General features: G+C 39.6%; 1 protein-coding gene across 3 annotated transcripts in view; it reads right to left on the reverse strand.

Annotated features, from left to right (window-relative positions):
* Positions 1-704: 704 nt before the first annotated feature.
* Rxfp1 (relaxin family peptide receptor 1) overlaps positions 705-23367 on the reverse strand; it is a 98091-nt gene continuing 75428 nt past the window's right edge. The window contains exons 10-18 of one of the 3 annotated variants that reach the window (XM_013160409.2): positions 20958-21029; positions 18346-18417; positions 13994-14065; positions 10067-10138; positions 8902-8970; positions 7411-7640; positions 4307-4717; positions 3218-3436; positions 705-1236 (exon numbers count right to left, since the gene is read on the reverse strand). In XM_013160409.2, the coding sequence (XP_013015863.2) occupies positions 935-1236; positions 3218-3436; positions 4307-4717; positions 7411-7640; positions 8902-8970; positions 10067-10138; positions 13994-14065; positions 18346-18417; positions 20958-21029 (1519 nt within the window). In that variant the 3' untranslated portion in view covers positions 705-934. 3 annotated transcript variants of the gene reach the window in all.

The following is a 23367-nucleotide window of genomic DNA, read 5'->3' on the forward strand; positions in this document are numbered from 1 at the left end:
AAAATTCAGTGTTGAAGACTTACTCTTATGCTTTCTTCTAAGAATTTTATATTTTGATTCTTATATTTAAGTTGCAGATTTAAGTTGAGTTTTGTAGATAATGAGATGTTTGAGTCCATTTTTTTTCTCTTGCATGTGAACACTCAGGAGTTGCAGTATTGTCTGTTGAAAATACCACTCTTTATTCCTTTCATGATCTCAGCACCTTTGCTGAAAATTGATGGACTAAAACCACGAGATTTTATTTTTGAACTCAGTTCTCTTCCACTGATCTAAATGTTTATGTTCATTCTCATTTTTTCTGGCTTGCTCCTTTTTGATACTGCCATTCTCCTAATTCCAGAAATAGGATGATGCCTAGCAAAGAGAAAACTGAGCAGGAAGTGACACAGAAACATTGTTTTGGGCTTATAGAAAAGCAACATTTGTTCATAGCAATAAATATCGTATTGACTTGTAAGTGTATGGAGACCTGAAGACAGATAAGAATTCTTAAAACAGAACATCTGTACTTTGCAAACATATTTTCCCTGATATGCATGCCACACAAAGTGACGTAGTAGAACTTTGTGGAGTCTTTCATAGGTGAGCACAGCTGACACGCTGAAAAGGTTGTATACTGCCTATTTCCAGCAATCTACTATCATGCAAAGTACACAGGGGGCGCTCCATAAATGCATAATAGAAGAATGACTTAGTCTCTCTGCAGTAGATTTCTTTTAATTTCCTATGCAAAATATATACATATATATACATTATAATTACTTTCCTTTATATAAGCTTTAACTATCTTTTCCTTTATGTCCTGTGAGTTAATTTGTGTTAGCCATTAAAATTTATAATCTATTAATTTTATGGTATTTATTTCATGTCCAGCAATCCCTCCTGGAGCACCCCGCAGCATTCTCTGTGAAGAAATGGGCTTTCATGTCAGCTATGAACAAGAATTGAGTCGTGTTGACTGAGAAATCAGTGACATTTCACAGGAGTCTGTGAAAGCAGCCGGCTTCATAAACTCGGGGGGCATCTCCTGCAGTGGCCACGTCTCCACCCAGATGAATGAGGGCAGGTATGTTTTCTGGCTTCCTTTGCTGTCAATAGACCTTCTTTGTCTGTAGTTGTACCAAAACTGGTGAACTGTTTCTTTGAATGGCCTTGTGGTCAGTGTATAAAGAATTGGGTTCAAAGCACTGTTGATAGGCAGAATAAAAATCACTACCCAAGAGGTTATTGTACCTGGAAGAGAAAAGTGAAATAGTTTGTGTGTGCATAGATGTTTCCAAGGACAAAAACCCTTTCCTGTGTCTTCCACCCCTGGTCCACTGTTGAGTCCTAATTTTTTTCCTTTGATGTCATATAATTAATATCAGCTTTACATTATTCCAGGATGTTTCTTCAGAGAGCCAGTGTCTGAGAGGAATGCAGTGCTGCAAGAGAAGAGGGTTCATAGCTAAATTAGCTTCTCCTGACTGCATCCTCACAAGTATTCCATTCAGTGGAAATGTTTCTCACAAAGTAATGACCTAGGATTATGATTTCAGTTTAAGAAACCTATATTGTTTAGTATTGAAATCATACCTTTTTCCAAATGTGTTAACTAGTAAATGGTACATACAATATTTCTCAGTGTATTCAGGCTTAGCCTTAATGGGTTTCCCCCTGCTATTTATTTAATTTTAAAAATAGGTATACATTTTTAGACTTCGGGCCAATATTTATCTCACTGAAAACTTCTTTGGCTAGATTCAATTAAAAATCACCTTAGGGGCTGGGGTTATAGCTCAGTGGTAGAGTCTTTGCTTAAAATGCATGTGTTTCATCTCCAGCACCACAAAATGATGATGATAATAATAATAATAATAATAATAATAATATATGTACATGATGTTAATTTAAAATGTGAATATGTGATATACATATTAACAGGATATTTGCCGACTTTTTATTGTGCTAAAAATACATAACATAAAATTTACCATTTTAACTTCTTGTTTTTTGGTGTAGGGGGTTGCACCTGTGGGTTTGCATGTGCTAGGCAAGCACTCTACCATGTAGCTACATACCCAGGTCCCCATTTAAACAATTTTTGTGTATGGTTCAGTGGTATTAAGTACACTCACAGTATCATACAAACATCATCAATGCATCTTAAGGGCTTTTCATCTTCCTACACAGTGATTTTCCCCTTCTCCAGCCCCTACCTACCATCATTGTGTGTTCTATGAATTTGATTGGTCCCAGAAACTTCGTTGGAGAGGAATTATAAAATCTTTGACCTTCTGTGTCTGACATACTTCATTTAACATAATGTCCCCATGACTCATCCATATTGTAGCATGCGTTGTATTGTACTCTTACACGTCTGGACAACGATCCATTGTGTGTGCGTATACTATGTTCCGTATATTCATTTTCTGATGTATGGACACTATATTGCTTTCATCTCTAATTATTGTGAACAGTGCTGCTATGCATACAGATATACAGAGATCTACTTGTGTTGCTGCTTTCAAATCCTTTGGCTGTTCACTCAGAAGTAGAAGTGCTGGGTTGTACCCTGGTTAGTTTTTTGTGGAATCATCACCACTCTTTTCCACAGCCGCTACACTATGTTTTCTTCACAGCAGGAATACACAAATGTTCCAATTTCTCAATGTCCTTGCTGCCACTTCATTTTCGGTGTGAGGGGAAGTCGCACTTCTGTTTTGAAATGGGGTCTGTGTGTAGCTCAAGATGGACTCCCACCTAGAGTCCTGCTCAGTCTTCTGAGGGCTGGGATCACAGGTGTGTGTCACTACACTGGGTAGGTGTTTAAGACACTAACCACCCTACTGGGTATATACACATAGTTTTTAAATAATAACAGTGCTTGCTTCTATCATCTCTCTTTCCCTGGTATAATGTTCTCTAAATTGAATACTTTTTAAGAGGAAAACATCTTGCATTCTGATAAAAGTGAAGCATTTCTTTGATAATAATTTTGCCTTCCTCCATTCTGACTGCTACAACCATTTATTTTGCCTATTACTAGTAGGCATTAATATAAAGAACCAAACACTTCCTGTCAGTAACATTTATTGATGAGCAGAGCCTAAAGTCCATATAACTTGGACTTACAATGTTTGAAACTAGTTACTGTTAGGAATCTTAATTAAGTTTTTTAGAAAAGTAGTGTGCAAGCTGAGTATTTCTTTAGAAAAAGAAACAAAAGTTGTACCTGGTATTTCTACCTGAAGCAGTGAAAGAAATTTTAGTACAAAAATGGGTATCCAGCATAACGCATCGGTAAATACAATAAAGAAAAATCGCTTGGCAAGGATCATCTCTTTCTTAACATGATTCCGTATTTCAGTTGCTGTTCCCGTGCTCCGATGAACACTGTAGAACATGCTCCCGTAGGAAAACACAATGACCACAAATGCTGCTAAGTTAACACCTGTGCAGGACAGAAGGGACGTTAACAATGCTTGTGGACATTCTTTCAAAACAAGAAAATAAATAGAACATTGCCTTAGTGTGCTATTGTTAAAGATACAAAGGCCATAATATGTATTTTTCTTATTTCCTAAAGATTCTTAAGTTGCACAGAAATGATTTTTTAAATTATTTTATTTTATTTATTTTTTGCGGTGATGCTTGGGATGAAACACAGGATCTGTGGCATGCTAAGCAAGTGCTCGATCACTGAGCTACATCCCTAGCACATTGTGAATTCTTTTGAGCTGAAGTATTACTGAAATAATAAAAAAGGGTGAGATGTTTAGTACTAAAATTAAATATTAAAGTAAAATTATAGAATAGTACCAAATACTCTGGGCCTTATGCTTTCTAATATCAGTGATTTTTAAAAATAATTTAATTACCTCGTACTGCATTTTGAGAATATTTTTACATTGCTGGTTTAGAACAGTTGTGTGTATCCTCCTGAGTGAAAGATGCGTGTGGTTCCACACATGGATTAGAAAACGTAATAATTACCTTATGTTGGTATTGTTTTATGAATTATGCTCATATTTTATCAGGGAGCCAAAGCACGTTTTGCTTATTATTTTTAGGGTCAACACAAGAATATAAGAGATCAGTGTTTTACTGAATCTATGAGGTTGGAATTTATATGATAAAGCACTGATTAGGGGAAAATGCCCCTTGGGGATTCTGCTAGAACTCAACTAATTCTCAGTGAGAAAAAAAATGGATAAAATATTTGAAATAAAAGTTTGTAGACACTACAAGATATGAGTTTTATTTTATGAGTTATCCTATCTCAGCATTTGAAGGAAAGGGCTTATAATGCAAAGTTTCTTACCAAGAAAAATTGCCACAGAATAAATCCGGGCCCCAGTACTCTCTGTATCTTCTGAATGAAGAGGAAAACAGACTCCATTGGTCCCATAGTAGTTTCTGAAAACTTCCCTACTGCTGAGTGGAATGAAAGCCACTAGAAAGCCGACAATCCAGATGAGAGTCAGTACTGTAATTGTCCTGCCTCTCCGAGGTCTTAAACACCTAAAAGGATACACGATGCAGACATATTTTTCCAAAGTCAGAAATGTCAAAAGGAGAACTGAAACCTCTGTGGACAGGATGGCCAGAGAACCCATAAGCTGACAGTTCATGCTGCGGGTCCACAGCTGAGCGTGCCTGTTGTACTCCCCGCGGAACTTGAGGTCCAAGGCTCCGATGACAAATAAGTACACCCCCATGAGGCAGTCGGCACCTACAGGGGCAGAAAATGTCACACATTTGGAGAAATAAATAGGCCTAATGGAGTGACCGATAAGCAATGATATTTTTAATGCTGGAAAAGCTCAGATTCTTTTACTTTAGGAAGAAACGATTTTTATTTTTCTAAGAATTAATGGGCTGGCAGTATAATATAGCTCAGTGGAAAGTATATGTGACCTATGTGAGGCCCAGAGATCTTTAGTACTATACTTTAAACCCCCAGAACAGTAAATTAAAAACAACAATGAAAGACAAACTCTCACTTAATGGTGAGGACCTAATCACCATTTATGGTAAGCAGTCTCAGCACCCTCTTGGTGAATTCCACAATCCTTTCTCAGTGTTCCTTTGGAATGGGATTCTTAAATTGGAGGAGCATTCTCCACTCTATACCTATCACTGAAACATGTGGAATTAATCTATAAAACTGACTTGTGCTGAACATTCAGTCAGGGATACAGATGGGGATGCTTGGCCCAGCTCTTCCACTGAAATTCTTGCTGCTCAGCAGATTGAGGCTGTCACCCAGAAACTACCATGGAGAAATGCCCTCTGCTTCTCTTGTTTTAGTTTTACATCTTTGTCTGTTTCTAGGCTGTTCCATCTCTGGATTAGTCTCAGTGTATAACCTACTTTAAAGAAAAAACCTAAGCAAATATTTTTATCAGAAATTGATTGAGATGTTTTGACTGCACAAACATTCCATATGAAGTTTCTGAAAGCATATTTGTCTGACTCTAATTCTTTGTTTTCTTTTCTTTTTGGACTGCGAATCAAACCCCTGACCTTATGCTTGCCAGGCAGTTGCTCCACTACTGAGTTACATCCCTAATCTGACTCTAACTCTCATGCTGAAGTTATATTCCAGCTTTCAAGGGGGAACCTGAACTTAACTCAAATTTCATAAGTAGCAACGCTAAGTATTAAACACTTTCTCAATACTATTTCTTATATAGCTTGTAATGAAAAGAACAATTAATTACATGTTAGACTTAGAGCAAAGGTGGAGGTGGGACATGTAATCACACACATAAAGGAGCAGCAGCAGGGCTGGGGGTGGAGCGCAGTGGTGGAGCACAGGTTCAAGGCCCAGGTTCACCCCTAACCTTCAAAACAGAGAACATCGTATACATTGATGCTTTACTTCATCATGAGGCTACAGCTGAATTCTAGGCCTTGTGACCCAGGCTGTAAACATCTACACCGTGGTTCTCTTGCTTATTTTTCCTTTACTCTTTAACATAACCTCTCACAATTACATTTCAAAAACCTTTAAAAAATTAATACTACCTGAAAATACTTTCTTATTTCCATATTTCAAGGTATGAGTGGAAAAGATTCTAGCAGCTCAGAGACTAGAAAAATAACTGGCTGATGTCAGTATCTGTGAACCTGACATGCAAACGTAGAAGTATATCTGGTTCTTGATATAAAAATGTGACCATAAAAGGTTTCAGTTTCATTTTGTGATAGAAGATTCTTGCTGCTTTAACAAAATGTACCTCACACCTGCTCTACAAGAAGAAACAAGTACATCAGAGCTTCATTAATCTGTGTAAGATGCTTGGATTTTTTAATTTAAAAAACTTAAGCAGGAGGTGGTGAGTATGATCTCCAGTACAACAAAACACAAACAAAAAATTTTATTTTCTTTGTTTTGTTTTGTTTACTGTATTGGCCTGGGACAGAGTCTCATTGTGTAGACCAGATGGGCCTCAAACTTGAAATTTTCCTACCTCAGTCTCCCAGGCAGCCAAATATGCCATTATTCCCAGCTAACAACATTTCTTTATCACTAAAATAATTCTACTTTTTTTGTAAAAGATGTGAAAACAATATACAGCAAAATCCTGGATGGAGAGTTAACTTGTCCTATGAGTGCTCCAGAAAATGAGCAGATTTCTAATAAAGTTGTCCTGACAAATGAGTGACGCTTGGTAATACAGTTGGATGTAATAATGATTGTCACATGATTCCAACTGAGCCAATGGTTTCTCTGTCTCTCTCTGTGTGTCTGTCTGTCTGTTTGTCTATCTGTATCTGTGGGATTGAGAGTGATCATCTCCCAACCGCAAGAGGTTATAAAGAAGATCACTGTGAAGAAGGAGGAGAAAAAGTTATAGGAATCCTTTACTTCAAGTGAGATTAGGGAGATGTGTAAAATGTGGGAAACAGTGAAAATTTTGTAGAAGGGTGTTACTTGCAAAAGACTATAGCAGTGCATGTGATGGATCTGTTTAATGCCTGCAATGCCATATTTCTGTGAAATTCTAGAAAGGAGGCCAAAGAAAGTGTTAATAGGTTACTTATTAAAACTGCATAAAAAGTAAAAGACTTCACTGAGCCAATAGACAACAGTGATTCCATCAATGGTAGTGGAAATCACCCTACACCCTAACCCTCTTCCCTCTTGTCTCTCTCACACTTGTCATAAAGATATTTAAAATACAGGTTAATTTGTTTATTTTTGGACACTTGTATTACAGTATTATCAGTTTTATATGAATATTTTTGGATAGTGGATGAATCATCTGAATTTTATTATTTCTTATAGGGAAATACTCATTAATATACAGGTGCTTTTGATTACAATCATATTTCCCAAACAAATCATACTTGCAGATATAATAGCTATGCTTTGAAATACTTCAAAACTAGAGCTCCTTATTAGTCAGGAATACTCACAGCAGAGAGACATGATTGACATGGCATGTAGCTTGTTCTCAGACCGGATATAAGGTCGCATGCAGATGACAAAAATGTTTCCAAAGCAGGTAACCGCGGACACAACCCACACGAACACTCTCTGAATGATGCTGGCCAGGAGGTTCTCGAGAGAGGAGAGGCCGTCGGTGTTGGGTTTGCAGCTGCGAACGTGCGGTGCATAGCCACAGTACTGGAATTTCTTAAAATAGCTGGTATGCAAAAAGATGAAAATTTTAAATTTAATTCAGTGACACCATACGTGAATCTTCATTTTTAGCATTTCTCTCAGTGGAGAGATGTCTTACATGAGGTTTAGAGAGATGTAAAATACTAGGCATTCTACAGTTTTATACTTTAATTTTCATAAACGTGATTTCATTTGAAAAGAATATGTGATTGAGAGTAGCAAGCAAGCGTAGTGAAAATATGGGTAGGACATGTCTGATCATATAAGTAAATTGTGAATTTGTAAAAGGCAGATGAGTTTATCTAAAGAAGCTTAGTGGGCGGTCAGAGTTCAGTCTATCAATGCACTGTGGCATAGCTCCTGTGGGATGATTGTTGACTGCTATTTTGCTTTATTTTATGTGTGTCTTAGGCTGAAGGGTTGCTTATGTTAATCGCACGATGAGAGCCCTGTGTTTTCTGGATGGGCTGCCACCCTTCCAGTCACCAAGACAGCATGGAGGTTTTCCTTGAGGGAACAAACTTCTCTACCCTGTGTCTGATTTTTTTTTTTTTTTCACTTAGCATTATGGTCTCCAGGGACCCGCAGGGACTCTGGGAGGCTGAAGTAGAAGGACAGAAAGTTGCAATCCATCCTGAACAACTTGGTGACTTAGGAGACTTTGTCTCAAAAATAAACAAAACAGAGGAATGGCATGTAGCTTGGCATGAAGAAAAAAAGAAAGATGGGTTCTCTCAGTACTAATATTTCCTGTTATTCAAAAAGTCTATGAAATTCTACCAGCAGATGGAAAAATAAAAATTGTCTGCCTAATGTCACTGTCCTAAGAGTTAGCCTGAGTCTGTTTGGGCTGCTGGGAGAAAAACAGCACAGTCTCATGGCTTAAACAACAGACATTTATTTCTCACAGGTTTGGAGGCTGCAGCTCATTACCACAGTGCCTGGGGCTCAAAGATTTAGTGACTGCTGAGGCTCCTGCCCTTGGTTTATAGATGACAGCCATCCTCTTCCCCCATCCTCATGTGCCTGAGTGACAAACCTGCTCTCGGGTCTCTTGTAGGGGCAAGGATTCCATTCATAAAGGCCCTGGCCTCATCCTGTCACCTCCCAGGGCTCCACCTCCTCACCCAATCCCCCTGGCTAGCGGTGCTGCAGTGCTCAGCACGTGCTGAGTACACGGGTAGGAAGTGTGACAGGTCGGGTGCATGTGGTACGGTGTCATCACTACGCACAGAGGAATGCACACGTGAAAATCAAGGTGAAGACTGAAAACATCGACTTACATGTGAGAGAGATTCCCAAGACGGTTAAACATCTTTTGCTGGATATTCGGAATTTCAAGTCCTTCTAGGCTGCTAAAATACCAAATTAATAATCAAAGAAACATATAATATGTGGTATAATAAAATGAATTTCTGTGCAGGACAGTTATTAAATGCTTTTAGATAACACTCTAACTGGAAAATCCACCCAGCTCTCCTTGTGCTCGTGCAGTGTGCAGATGCTTCTCCCATATTGGAGTTTTTATCTCCGCATACCAGAGTACAAAGCCCAATGCAAAGCACAGACCCCTCAGTGCACAACTGCAAAGTAAATGAATGAGCATTACCTCTGAAGAATGTTACGGCAACAGAGGGCCTTATGTCTTTGAAGTTTCTCTAATAATTTTAAGTAAATTGTTTCTAATAAAATGCTATTTTACTGAGAAAACATTGAAATTAGGTGAACTGAAGTTTGGCCTTTTAAAAAACAATTCTTAGACTGCTAGAATTTCTGTCTTCAAGTGGCTCTTGGCTTTTATAATCTAGAATATTTCATCTTGAGAAACAGATGCCTATAAGAAATCTCACTTCCTAGAACCAAAGGAGTGGTCAGTATGGACAGGAGCTATCAGAGTCAATGAGAATAATGCGGTGTAAGCTCCTGGTGAATTACAGGAAGACAGAAAATGGCTCATCAATATTTAATTTTTAGTTTAAGAACATGGAGGATGAAAAGAATAGCTATTTATTTACAGTCCATCAAAAACACCTGTCTTGCTTGTTTTTGTGAAGCTTAACCAGGCTTTGAAAATAAAGATTTTGATTTGAAAGATTATAAAAATATACATTATTTGCTTTGAAATAGCCCTTCCCTCCCCTCTCCCTGTCCCTGTCTCTGTCTCTGTTCCTCCTCCTTCTTCTTCTCTCTCTTTTTTCTTTTTGTCATAGTACTGGTGATTGAACCCAGGGTTCATGTGTGTTAGGCAAGCATTTACTACTTAGCTATACATCCAGCCCTTCTTTAAAAGTTACTTTTGGAGACAGAGTCTCACTAAATTTCCGAGGCTGGCTTCAAACATGAGATCTCAGCTCAGCCTCATAGTAGGTGAATTTATAACTATGTGCCAGGATGGCAGGTTTGAAATACTAATATTGTCACAAAACTACCCCATCTATGTATACTTACAGAGACTTGAGCTTGATGAGATAATCAAATTGATTTGCTTGAATTTTCTGGATTGGATTGAAGGAAATATTCCTGTTTTTTAAAATAAGCAATAGATCATCTTTAAAAATTGCTTCAGTAAAAAGAATAGACTTATTCACTTTGAGTTACTTTGAAATATGTATTTAAAAAGCATACCACAACTCAAAATGTGTGAAAAACTTAAGTGTCAGCCCTGTCACTAAAACTACTAGAGTAAAGCTCACAGAGAGAAAGCTTCGTGACATTGGTAGGGGGGATGATATATGTCCCCCAAAGCATAGGCAACAAATAACAAAAATGGGCAAAAGGGACTCTTAAACTAAAGAAGGTTCTGCACAAGGAAGCAAAAGACAGCATGAAAAGACAGCCACGGAATGGGAGGAAATACTTGACATATATCTGGGAAGGGGTTAGTACACAACATACATGAGGAGCTCAAACTTCCCTAGAGAATCCAATTATAAATCAGGGGAAAGTTCTGACTAGACATTTCTCAAAAGGAGACATACCAATGACTAAAAGACATATTACAAATGGTCAATATCAGTCATCATCAAAGGAATGCAAGTCAAAACCACAGTGAGAGGTCACCTCTCCCTGGCTAGGACGGCTCTATGATGAAGCTGAGTGATACCAAGAGCTAGTGAGGATGTGTAGGAAAGAAAATGCTTCGACACAGTTTAACTGGCAGAATACAGGAACATAAGAAATAGTGTGGAAGTGGATCAAAAAATTAAAACACAGCTATGATGTGATTTAGCAACCCCGCTAGTGGAGACAAAGGGGCATAAATAAAAGTGAACTTGTAACTGTATTTAAAGTGAGAAAATGTCAGAATTTTCCCCCTCCTTCCACCTTGTCCACCTGCTCCTAAGATTTTGAATGATACTGACAATTAGCCGCAGAACCTTTGCACTGAGCTACATCCAAACCTTTTAAAAATATTTTGTTTTGTTTTTGAGACAGGGTTTTGCTAAGTTGTTAAACTGCCCAGGCTGAGCTTAAACTTGCAATCTTCCTGCCTCAACTAACCAGAGTACTGGGATCATAGGTGTGTGCCACCATACCAGATAAAAGGAGGTATCTTTTTCAGAAATTTACTGAAGATGAGATATTAGGTGTGCATGCATGTGTGCACGTGTGTGTGTGTGTGTGTGTGTGTGTGTGTGTGTGTGTGTGTGCACTTCTGCGGAGCCATGGTTATGGAAAGAAGCAGAAGAATGATGATGAAAAGTGTCGTGTAGAAGAAAGGAAGCAGAACCAGCAAACCAGGAGTAAGGAGAAGTGGCCTCACACAATAAAGGCGATATAAAAACCCCACCGCTAGCATATTTTATGAAAGACCAAAACACCTTTACTGTCAGGATGGCTGTTTTGCCACTTCTGTCCATGCATTGTAGGTCATTCTAGCTGGAGCAATTATGAATGAAAGAGAAAGTCACCCAAATTAGAAGAGAAGAAAAATTATTTCTGTTATTCCCATAAATATTGTGGTCTTATCGGCAGAAAACCCTAAAGATTTAACAACAAATGTAGAACTAATAAACCCAGCAAAGTTTTTGGATAAAAACCATCAAAGAATTCCTTGTATTTCTATACATGACCACTGATGGAAACCAATCCCGCTTACCATAGCACTTAGAAGAATAGAAGATTTAAATTAGTACTTAACAAAGAAGGTAAAAAACACATATGCTGGAAACCATGAAATACTGCTGAAAGATATCAAAGGAGTCCTCTGCTGTGGTTTAAATGACCACTCACAGAATCAGACTGAAATTTCCCATTGTGGGGAACCATAACATAGGGAAGGCGGGACCTTTAGGAGTGATGGGCCGCAAGGGCTTGGATTAGCACCGCTATCCGCAAAGCCCACCTCCCTGCCTCTGTCCTGCCCCTCTTGCCTTACGACACCTTCCCTGTGTTATGATGCAGCACAAAGCTCCTCGCTAGGTGTGGCTGTTTGATCTTGGACTTCCCAGCTTCCAGCACTGTGAGACAAACTTGTGTAGTTTATAAGTGAGCCAGTCTGTGGTACTCTGTGATAGAACATGAGGAGACTGATACAACCCAGAAAGGGAAAATCACATGGAAAACCAGTGGAGCCCAAATAGCCAAACCAATCATGGAAAAAGTAAAAGCGTTCTGATTTCAGAATTTGCTACACAGCTCCAGTGATCAAACAGCCTGGTGCTGGCCTGGCACATCATAGCTTAGCAACATGGTATGCTGTAAGGTTTCTGGTTTTCAACTTTGCAAAGTCAAAGGTGGAGACAGGTACAACAGAATACAGAGCCCAGAAATAAATCCATTTATGATTTTCAACAAGGGGCCAAGATTATTCAATAGAGAAATGACAGTACTTTAAGGAAGTTGTGTTGGGAAAAAAGGATTATCCAGATACAAAGGAATGAAGTTAGACCTTTTCCCTATACCAGATATATAAATTAACTCAGAATTAACTCAAAGACTGAAGTATAAAACTGTAAAACTTCTAGAAGGAAAGGAAACACAGAAGAACAGTTCCGTTCCATTGTATGTGGTAATGATTTCTTGGCTGTGACACAAAAACATCAAAAGAAAAATACAAAAACCATACTGTATCAAAATTAAAATCATCTGTACCCAAGGACGTGTATTTCAGAGCACAAATGGAACACATGCAAAAGAAGGAAAGATTTGCAAAACATAAATCTGAAAAGATTTCAATACTCAAGATATATAAAGAACTAAAATTCAATAACAACAAAAACAATTCAAAGTGGGCAAAGACTTGAATAGGTTTTTTCCCAAGAAGACATAGAAATTATCAATGAACCCTTGAGAGGATATTCTACAACACTAATCATTAAAGAAATGTGATCAAGACCATGAGGAGATTCAGTTTCACACCCATTAGGATGACCACTATCAAAAAACCCCAAATAACAAGAGCTGGGAGGATGTGGAGAGATAGAACCCATGTGCACTGCTAGTGGGAATGTAAGCTGGTACAGTGCCACAGGAAATCAGAAGTAAACAGAATAAAAATAAATTGCCACACAGCCCAACAATTCTACTTCCAGGGGTCTGCAGATGGTATCTCAGCATGGTTTGATTTAGGGTATTTCTATTTATGATGGCTCACCAGCAACAGGCCTTGGGCATACACTGGAATTAGAATTCTGGTCTTTTCCCCAGGGTAGCAACCTATGAGGTGACATAGTGGAGAGCTGCAGCTCCAGTCAGCCGGGAAGGCACAGGGGTGAAAACAGGCTTTCTTACCACATTGCTACAGTGTGATGCTTGGCAGGTTCAGTATATTAGGTGAAATTTTACTTATAACAGCTTCAGTTTGTGATGGGTTTACTGGGATATAACCTTACTGTGAGTCAAACACCTGAATAGCTCAGAGTTAAAAGCAGAAACTCAAACAGATGTTCATACATCCACGCTCATAAAAGCATTATTCACGATGTCCACAAGGTAGAAACTACACAAGTGTCCCCCTGTTGACAAATGGGTAAACACAACGAGGACGAGTGCAGTGGGTGCGTGCCGTGGAGCAGCGTCAGCCTTAGGAAGGTATCTGACAGGGTTGTGGCATGAATGAACTTTGGAGACACCATGCTAAATGAAACAAGCCAGCCCCAGAGTGACAAGTGTTGAATGGTTTCAATTATGCAAGATTCCTAGGCTCAGCATTAGGGTCCAGGGGTTGTGGAGAAGCGAGAACAGGGAGTTAGTGCTGAGTGGTGAGGGTTTCAGCTGCATAGAATGGAGGAATTCTGGAGCAGATGCTGACAGCCGCTGAACAACCCTGCGAATATGCTGGATGCTATTCAACTGCACACTTTTAGTGGTTAAATTTTACCACAATTTTTTAAAAAATAAAGAAATGAAGCATAAAATTAATACCAGTCTTACAATTGCGACAGCTCCCTCAGATTCTTAAATATATGTTGTGGAAGATTCTCAATCTTGTTGCTTCCTAAATCCCTGCAGAAATAATAGCAAAAACATCCGTTTAATTTCTGAAGGCTTGATTCTGTTGTTCTGAAGTTCGTTAGAAAACCATTCTGTAACTTTTCAGCAGTGCTGCTGGTGAGCTGCGGTGATCACCGGAAGTCTACAGGTGCATTCTGATGCTGGGGTGGAAACAGGGTCTCCTGTGTCACTGGGGTCCCCGCCCCCCAGCACCATCCTCTGCCCTACCAGGACTGGGGGTTAAAAAAGGGAGTGAAATGGAAAGCATTTGAATTCTTTATACCACTTCATTAGTCTCTTGGAGGCCAACACTGATGGCATTTAGTTTTAATAGAACAATTTTCTTTCCTTACCCTCCTTTTATTAGTACATATTTATGATACACAATGCAGGCATTGGCTGTGGGTGGGGATTTGGTACAAAGACACACTGCATCTTCTTCCCTTCACCTTCCCTCCTGTCCTCTGCCCTCTGTCCTGTCCCCCCATCTCCATATCTTCTTGCTATCCCCAGTTTATCTTCTTGTTCGCTGTCTTATCTCTTTTATTTTGCTCTTTGAATTATTTATACTTTGGCTTCTCACATAAGAGAAATCACGTGACCATGTGACATTTAACCTTTTGTCTAATTAATGTGTATATTGTGCCTCTTCTTCCTTTTTTGGGGGGGGGCAGGTTCTCACTGTGTAGTTCAGGCTGACCTGGAGTTCACTATGTAGCCCTGGTGGCCCTGGTGGGCCTTGAACTCATGGGGATCCTCCTGCTCAGTCTCACAAGTTCTGAGATCATACCTGGCTTGTCCCTTCTTCCCTTCCCATCCTTCTTGCATTCCTTTTGTGTTACATTAAATAATGGTTGGAGCTTTAACTTTTTGCTTTGCTTATTTATATTATGTTTATTAAATGGAAGATTATTTTTGAAGTGCACAATTCCATTGCAGCTGAAATGTAGAGGATCTGCTCTGCTCCCGGGCAGGATACTCTGTGCCATCTGTCGTGTGGGGAGGGTCTGCCTCATACCGTCAGAGCTGGCAGTTTAGTTGTAAGAAGATTTCTGAGTGCAGCAGCTTTGACAGAGGCTGAGCTCATGAGAATAGCCTTGGATCCTTCTACACAGGAAAATAATTTAGTAATCTTGACCTCCCTAAGGCGATCAAGAGATAAAAGAGAAAGCCTAATAATTTCCCCTATCCACAAAGAAGAGCAAGCATCTTGCAAGGATTTTCTGTGTACTCATCCCTGCATGATGAGTGAATCCAGATGCCTACCCCCATTTGATCACTGCCCTGTGAGTATCCTTGGTGTGTCCGAGTCTGGAGGGGCACGGCCCCCTCAAAAAAAGGAGTTTAGATGCAGACCCCCCCATTGGAATCTGGCTGCTGTGGGAAATATTTCTGCCCTTGTGAATCTGAATTATCTTCAGGCAAGGATTTAACTCAGGTGAGGCAGGCACTGGGTAGAACCTTTACCATCTTGGTTCAGCCTCCTTGGCCTCTATTGTTCTTCTCTTTACCTCTGAGGGTGGACTAGCACTGGGTATGCAACACTAAGCAATTTGTATTTCGTGTTCACTGCGGGTTCCTGCCGCCGCTGCAAAGGTGAGGATTTGGAGGAACTGTGTTCCAGATTCCAGAGGTGACGTCAGCTGAATCAAACAAGGAAAATATGATTCCTTGGCTAACTTGTATTTTAACAGCTGGACAGTACTTTTGGTGTATGTTCCTTTTTCTATGATACTGGGGATTGAATTCTGGAGCCTTCAGAGGAAGCTACATACCCAGCCCTGAAAAAGTTTTATATTATTTTGAGGCAAGTTGCTGATTAATTGCTCAAGCGGGCCCAGACTTGGAGTCCTCCTTCCTGTGGTGCCTGGAGTGCTGGCATGACAGATAGGTGCCAGCACACCTGGCACAAGTACTCTCTTATGATTGCTGCTGTTGTTTCCCTTGATGCTGGGGATGGAACTCAGGAACGCACGCACTGAGGAAGGACACTGGGCCTGCTCAAGTCTCTGAGCCTTTGGATGATACTTTTCTATCACCTACACAAATCTCTGTTACCGAGAGAAATTTCCATGTGCTTATAATTTAGTTGAACTCCCATGTACCAGCATTTACAACAGGGTCTTGCTTCTAATTACTTAATAAGACTTTCTTACTATTCTGTGAGTGATTATAGGGGAAGAAAAGGTTGGTAATGGCTTACTTATTGATGTTTTGGAACAAAATGCAATTTTGCTACCTAAAATTTTTTGCTCATGACATATGTATTCCCTCCACTTGTCTCAGGACTTAGGTGAGGTGTCCAGGCGTTATGCTCATAATACTCTAGTTACATTCTTTGTGCCTCATGGGAAAGTTTTAATAAATTGAAGCTCTGCCCAGACAATTGTCAAAACATATAGATTTTCTCTTCTCCATTTACTTTCCCGAAAATGGATACTAAAAGGTTGAATGATGACCTTAAGGGTATGCACTTCATTCATGGCTCCACAGCTATTTTATTCATGTGCTCATACAAAAGAGTTTGGTTCAGCATAAGATTATTTTAATGCCCTTTGTAATTATACATTTGGTATTCAAAATGGAAATTATAAAATGATTTTTTAAACTTATCTCTGTTCCATTATTATAGGTAGGGTTATTATCCTCACGAGTGTTTAATTTCCTCATGGATCTGAGTGATGTCTTTTAATTTTATGAACCTGAGTCCTAATCCTCTAGGAAACTTGCTGCTCTTTTGGAACATAATAGTGTAGGATGAATTTTTTTATTCGTTTTATCTTGGTTTTATTTTTTCCCTACAGCTATTTCTTTCCATTATCCTTTTCTCAAATTTTTATTTTTATTTTTATTTTATGTTTATTTTTGCAAACTGAATTTCATCATAACCCGTGTCATGCAAATAATGCCTTGAAAGAAGATATTCTTATTTTCTAAAAATTGTGCACAATGGAGCACTACTCTGCTACAAAGAAGAACACAACTCATCCTAGGAAAATGATGCACCCTGAGGACATAATGTTAAGTGACATAAATCAGACATGCAAGCTTAAATAATTTATGGTTTCTCTTCTATGAGAGATTCAAAATATAAGTAAAGAGCAAAATAAAAGGTAGATAGTAGGAAGCAAGGGGATAGATGTTTCTCAAATAGGAAGAAGGTCAAGGAATATATGGCTGATGCTTTTAATTCATGTGGGAAAATACCAAGAAAGCAACTACCTGGGTCAAATGGGACTTTGGTTCCAGCTTTTTGAAGAATCTCCACACCGATCCCACAGTGGTTATACCAGTCTACAAACACAGCAGCAGTGGTGAAGAGTTCCTTTTTCCCACAGTCCTACCACGTTTTGTTAGTGATTATTATCTGGATGATAGCCATTTTTTCTGGAGTGAAATGGAATCTCAGTATTGTTTTAATTTGCCCAGTGGCATTGATCATTTTTTTAATACTCATTTGCTGTGGGTAATTCTTCATCAGAGAAGTGTGTATTCATCTCAGATGCCCATTTTTGAATTAAAAGCCTCACATCACAGAAATGCATGCAGACCCATGTTTATAGCAGCACAGTTTATAATAACTAAATCTTGGAAACAGCCCAAATGCCCATCAACTGATGAATTGATACAGATGTCGGATTTTTTCCTTTAAAAATAAACTATAATTATGCATTTCTTAACTAGAAAAAAGAATAAATTTGAAACATTACTAGGTAAATGGATTGACATTGACACCATAATTGTAAGTGAAATAAATTGGACATACATGTGTGAATATTGCATTACCTCTCTGCTGTAAGAAACTGAAAGTGTAAATAAACCAAAATGTACAATGGCTATTGTGAAATAGGGAAAAACCGTTCACAAGAAGAAGGGAACTAGGGAAGCAAGGGGGGAAGGAAGGAAGCAAGAAGAAAAATGGGAAAAGAAGGAAAAATTGGAAATGAATAAAGAGGGGAGGAAAGGTTGAAGGGAGGGGGGAATGGGAAAGCAGAAGAGAAACCAAGAGAGATCATGCACAAATTTCCTATGATGACTCCTATCATCATGTATACTTAAATTGTACTGATAAACTTAAACTAAATAAAAGAAATGGAGGGAAAAGAGATGAAAAAAGAATGAAGCTGCGTTCCATACATGTACCAGCTCCACATGGTAAGTGTAAATATTGCACAGGGCAAGCATGTGCTAAAAATATAACAGAAAAAGAAAAAATATAAACACATATGTGAACAACAAATATGAAATAATACAATAGAAATTTTTAACAGTATATGTTTAGTCAGACTCACAATTCATCTAGTTTCTGGAGATGTGAAAAAGTATTTTCATTCAATTGGTTGATTTTGTTTTTTCTCAGTACCCTGAAAATAAAGAGAAAAATATATTTTAGCATCTTGAATTAACTATTGTATGCATTTAATAAGAGATTAGCAGAGTAAGAAGAGAAAAATATTAACTACAAAGAGCATTTCCAGATCAAAATATTGGGAAGCAGTACGATTGGTTAGCCAAAGCAATTTTAATCTTAAATTTCCCAAGTCTTTTTAGTAGGGATATTAATGAAACAATTCAAAATTTTCACAGAAAGTAGGGAAGAGCTTGGCAATGAAAAGAGGGAAAACCTTAGCTCTTGGGAAGCTGGCCTGGAGTTTTGTGTGAGGCACTGTTTTAGGCTCATCTGCTCAACCCGCCCTGCACAGCACCATCACCCATGGGTGTTCTGTGGCATTATGTGCTGCCTGATGGAGGCCTGACCAGCTCACAGATTCTCTACTATCAGATTGTAGCTCTTGGTGTGTGTGAGTGTGAGTGTGTGTGTGTGTGTGTGTGTGTGTGTGTGTGTGTGTGTGTTGATCGCCCAGGGCCTCAGGCATGCTCAGCACACCCTCTCTACGCCTCCAGCCCTGACAGCTTGCATCCACAATGATTCCTTGTTACTGTATCAGCCAGTGAGGATGAATTCTGGGAAGTTCTCAAGGATTTCCAGTTTCTTCGGCATCACGTGAGGAGCCTTCAAGTCTGCCTTGAACCATCCTTAACTATCTAACTCCTCAGAATTCAAACCATTACCTTGGTCTCTCAGTACAGCTGGAAAGAAAAGGCACAAACACCTGCCAACAGGAACCCAGAAGTGATTTCTTCACGCAGATGCTCCCTTCAAAGTAATTACAGGCAGAGGAGAAAAGAGAGTCTAAGGTCTTCAGATGTCTGCTGAGCCTCTGTCGTGCGGGTACCATTCGGTTTTCTTTGAGCTTTGTGTGACTTCTGCAAGGTGCCCTGTGTGTGGAGGCGGCTGGGTTCACTCAGTGGAAGAATCCAGATTTCCAGGGGCCAGGCACCCATCAGGACACAGGAATAACTACAGAGAATACAGCATCCCTCAGCGGCAGCTCTTCCGGCATCTGTGCACACAGTCCTATGTACTCCAGGGTGATAGTTTTCAAACTTTTCCTGTTGTATCCCCAGTAAAAATGTATTTTATATTGCAATGTAAAATACACACAACCCAAGACTTATGAAAACAGTACATTTATTGTCCGCATTGTACTCTGATATTACTCATCCAATGCAGCTCTCTTCATTTGAGAAATGCTGATCACAACATGCCCTATTGATTGTGACTGATCAGTCACTACTTATGAGTTTCAGCCAATGGTCTGCCAAGCATTCTGGGAAAATAAACTGGAGGGAGAGCTGGATTTTACATCAAAGGAAGCCCCACTGTCCTTTACTTCTGCGGACAGTAGAGGCAAAACTCAAACAAGCCCAGGAGAGGAGGAAGTTATCCTTGGCAGTCAGTGTTTCAATCTGGTGGCCCTAACAATGTCCTTGGGGGTGTGGGCGGGCATTTTGCACTATTTTTTAAAATTTTGGTTGTAACTGATTTGCTACAATTATCAAGGACAAAAGTTTTGCAGCAATGATTTGTAAACGATAAACATTCTTTCAGACAAAGATGTGGGTTTAGTGCTTCTCAAACGCAGGGTCCAAGCATGGCTTCTGTGAGACTTGCTTCCCTTAAAGTGGTCTGATGTCACTGAAGTTTGAGCAAAGCAGGTCTCAGAGGACGCGGTGTCACTGTGATGAGCTGTGCGTTCCAAGCTAAGGTTTCTCTCGCTTTGACCTTCGTGTCCTTCGATCTCAGCAAATGTGAAGTCCAAGCGAAACTTTGACATACTCGCTATGCGCATGTGAGGGTTCAGGAGATGACACCCAAAGCGGGGTGCTCTGTGTGCTCAGGACTGTGAGTGAAGGGTGTGGAGGAGCCGCAGAAGCAAGATGTTTCTGTTTCAATCCCTCTTTCTTATTCCCTTGCTCTCTTTTCTTCCTCAGCATGGCCCACAGGAACCAAGCCCTCTCCTCAAATCCAGTCACAAGACCTTGACATATTTCTCCAGCCTCTCCTTCAGTGCAGGAGCGAGCTGCAGAGAAAGCTACCTGCCCTGTCCACTAGAAGGTCCTGCGAGCCTCGTTCAGGGATTCTGCCCTCCGGCCAGAGGAAGGCAGTCACACACTTCTGCGGGTGTCTGCCCTCAGTCCCTTACCCCTGGGTCAGACCCTGTGTCCAGTCACATTTCTACATGACTGTCCACTTTTCATTGACCCCAAACAGAAACATGAAGAATTTTCCCTGGGTCTTTGGATCTTTATTTCTGAGGCCTTCCTTGTCACATAAAAGTTTGATTAAATAAATCTACTACCTCTGTCTCTTTTTAACTTGACTTTTGTTCCCGGAATGTTAGCAGAGAGTGGAGACTCTTATGATGAGGTATGAGGGAAGTCACACCTTTCTGCTCCATGCATGTGTCAGGCTGCCTTCTGCCCATACAAAGGGTCTATTAGGGTTTGTAAGGAGCTATAATATTACTTCAAAAGCAAAAAAAAAAAAAAAAATACTTACAAAACCGTCAAATTACTGCAGGAAATAAAAGTCAAATTTCTTAGATTATGGATACGGTTGCCTTCAAAGTCCCTGGAACATAAACAGAACATGACCAAGCTATATTGTAACCACAGAAATACATTAAGAATTATTTTCCTTCTCTTAAAATATATTCTTCACATTACATTGCCTTCATAGAGACTAACTTGTAGCCACTCATAATTAACACCTTAAATTATATATCATATACACATATATTTGTACATGCATCATATATCATAGATATGTATGTATGTATGTCATAGATCATACATTTGTATATATATATATTGCTGTTATTATTTGTTTTCTTGTTAGCAATAAAAATGTTTTGAGCCAGTCTGTACTCCATGTTCATTGGGACGTGCATATTATTCTGAGAAAGAAGAGCATGAGAAGTCAAGTTAAGGACCTCAGGTGTGGTAATACCTAACTTAATAGCATTTAACAGAGAGGCATGTCACCCACTTGTTCAGAATTATCCAGGCTTTTCCCTGAGTGTTGGACCTCGTTTTGTTAGAGGCTGTGCAGTTCTAGCACCACTGCAGGAGCTGCTACAGTAACTAAGACACTGCTTAGCTGCTGGCTTCCTAGGCTCAACACTTCCCAAAAAGAAATTCTCCATAATCTTTTACTCCAGGAACAGCTTTGCTATCTTTTACATGGTTGCAAAGTTCAGGGCAGCAGGTGTCCTAAGCCCTGGAGCTGCACTGAGACCCCTTTGAGGCCCCGCTGTGTGACTGCAGCTGAAACTTATCCAAAGAATCACTTGTGTACTTAATTTTACTTTTTGCAGCACTGGAGTGCATACTCTAGGTGCAGGCTCCTGCTCTGGGCTGCATCCTCAGCCCTTCTCTTAAGCAGGAAAGCAGAGGAAAAGTGTTCCTTGAGATCTAGTGATACACACTGCACTGTCAAATGTAAATGCTGTCTCTTCAGTCCACTCAGTGGGTCCCCACCAAGTGTGCCAGCAGCCAGGCAGCAGAACACTGTTCGGGAAACATGGTGACTCCAGCATTGAAGGGCACAGTTGCATCTACAGAACCCAGTAAGGTAAGCAAGGGTAGCCCTGATAGAAATGGATTCCGATGGCAGAGTCCGTTTTATTTTGGGCACTACATTAAAAACAGACACTGACCAAGAAAAACAGATGCAGAATGTCTGGAAGGCCAGGATAAGGGGATCTAAATATCTAAAAATCAGGTTAACTGGAGAACAGGGTGTCTTTATAATGAGGCAGAGAGAGAGGGACAGAGAGAGAAAGAGAGAGAGAGAGAGAGAGAGAGAGAGAGAGAGAGAGAGAGAGAGAGGACACAATGAGGCAGAGTGAATCAGGATGTAAAATGCAGCAGTTCCTGTGTTTCATCAGAGTATAATATTAGATTCTCCAGTTGAAAGACACAACCTATTTCAAATTGAAGCCTGGCCTCCCTAGCAAACTATAGTGTCTAGAGAATTAATTTCTGATTACTATAAGTATTTGACAAAGGCGATGGATGATATCTTGATAATTTGTCAACAACATTTCTGTATTCTATGGGATAGTGAAGCAGAATAAGGAATCTTGATTCCAGATTATCCTTCTGAAGAATTGTTTTTGTGATTTTATGAAATGGGAGCTAAGAGCTTGTACTGCTACTTCCTGCACTAGTTCTTTGGCAAAGGCTTAGGTCTCTTGTAGAGGGCATCGTCCATGACAGGGACTGTCACTTCTCTTATCTGTGCTATTGGTAACAGTTACCACAAACCTACCACCAGGTGGTGATGCTCTCTCAGGCTTCAGAGAACACGCTCCTGTTCAGCTCCTTTATTTCCTAGTAAGGCTGGAAAAAACATCTACTAGTAACTAAACTGCTAATTAGCAAAAGTCAGTAGGAGGCACATATCAGAGTCTTTTGATTGAATTGTTTGCTTACTTTAATTTTGCTTTAACTTTGAGGTGTGAATTTTTTTGACTTTCTAATATTGAGTCCAGGCTGTTCCGCTCAGCTTCTTATCCTTCTCCTAATGTCATTTTGAAACATGCAAACCTTCACTCCCCTCTCTCTGCTTCTCTCCCTTCTTCTGATTTAGACATGGTGGTTTCTGCTTTCTGGGAGACATTCAGATAATGCAGGAGGAAAGCCTGTCACTTTCCTGCCTGTCTCCAAAATTACCTGTCCAGGCAGCTGGTCTTTTCTGGTGTCAGAGGAGAGGTGGCCTTATCCTGTTCTACCCTCCTGTTCTTGAGTTTGGTTTTTGTGTGTTTACACCCCAAAATACATTATCAAGTTTGGTTTGTGTGCTTTGATTTCAAGAATATATCTATTAGGATTAGTTGTGAGTACATAAAACAGAAGAAAGCTGACCAGAGTAGCACAAAAACATAGTCTTTTTGTTTTTAAAGAAA

The sequence above is a fragment of the Cavia porcellus genome, unplaced genomic scaffold, assembly GCF_034190915.1.
Source record: "Cavia porcellus strain 051 isolate PalLab524CR breed Dunkin Hartley unplaced genomic scaffold, mCavPor4.1 scaffold_14, whole genome shotgun sequence".
Lineage (NCBI taxonomy): Eukaryota > Metazoa > Chordata > Mammalia > Rodentia > Caviidae > Cavia > Cavia porcellus.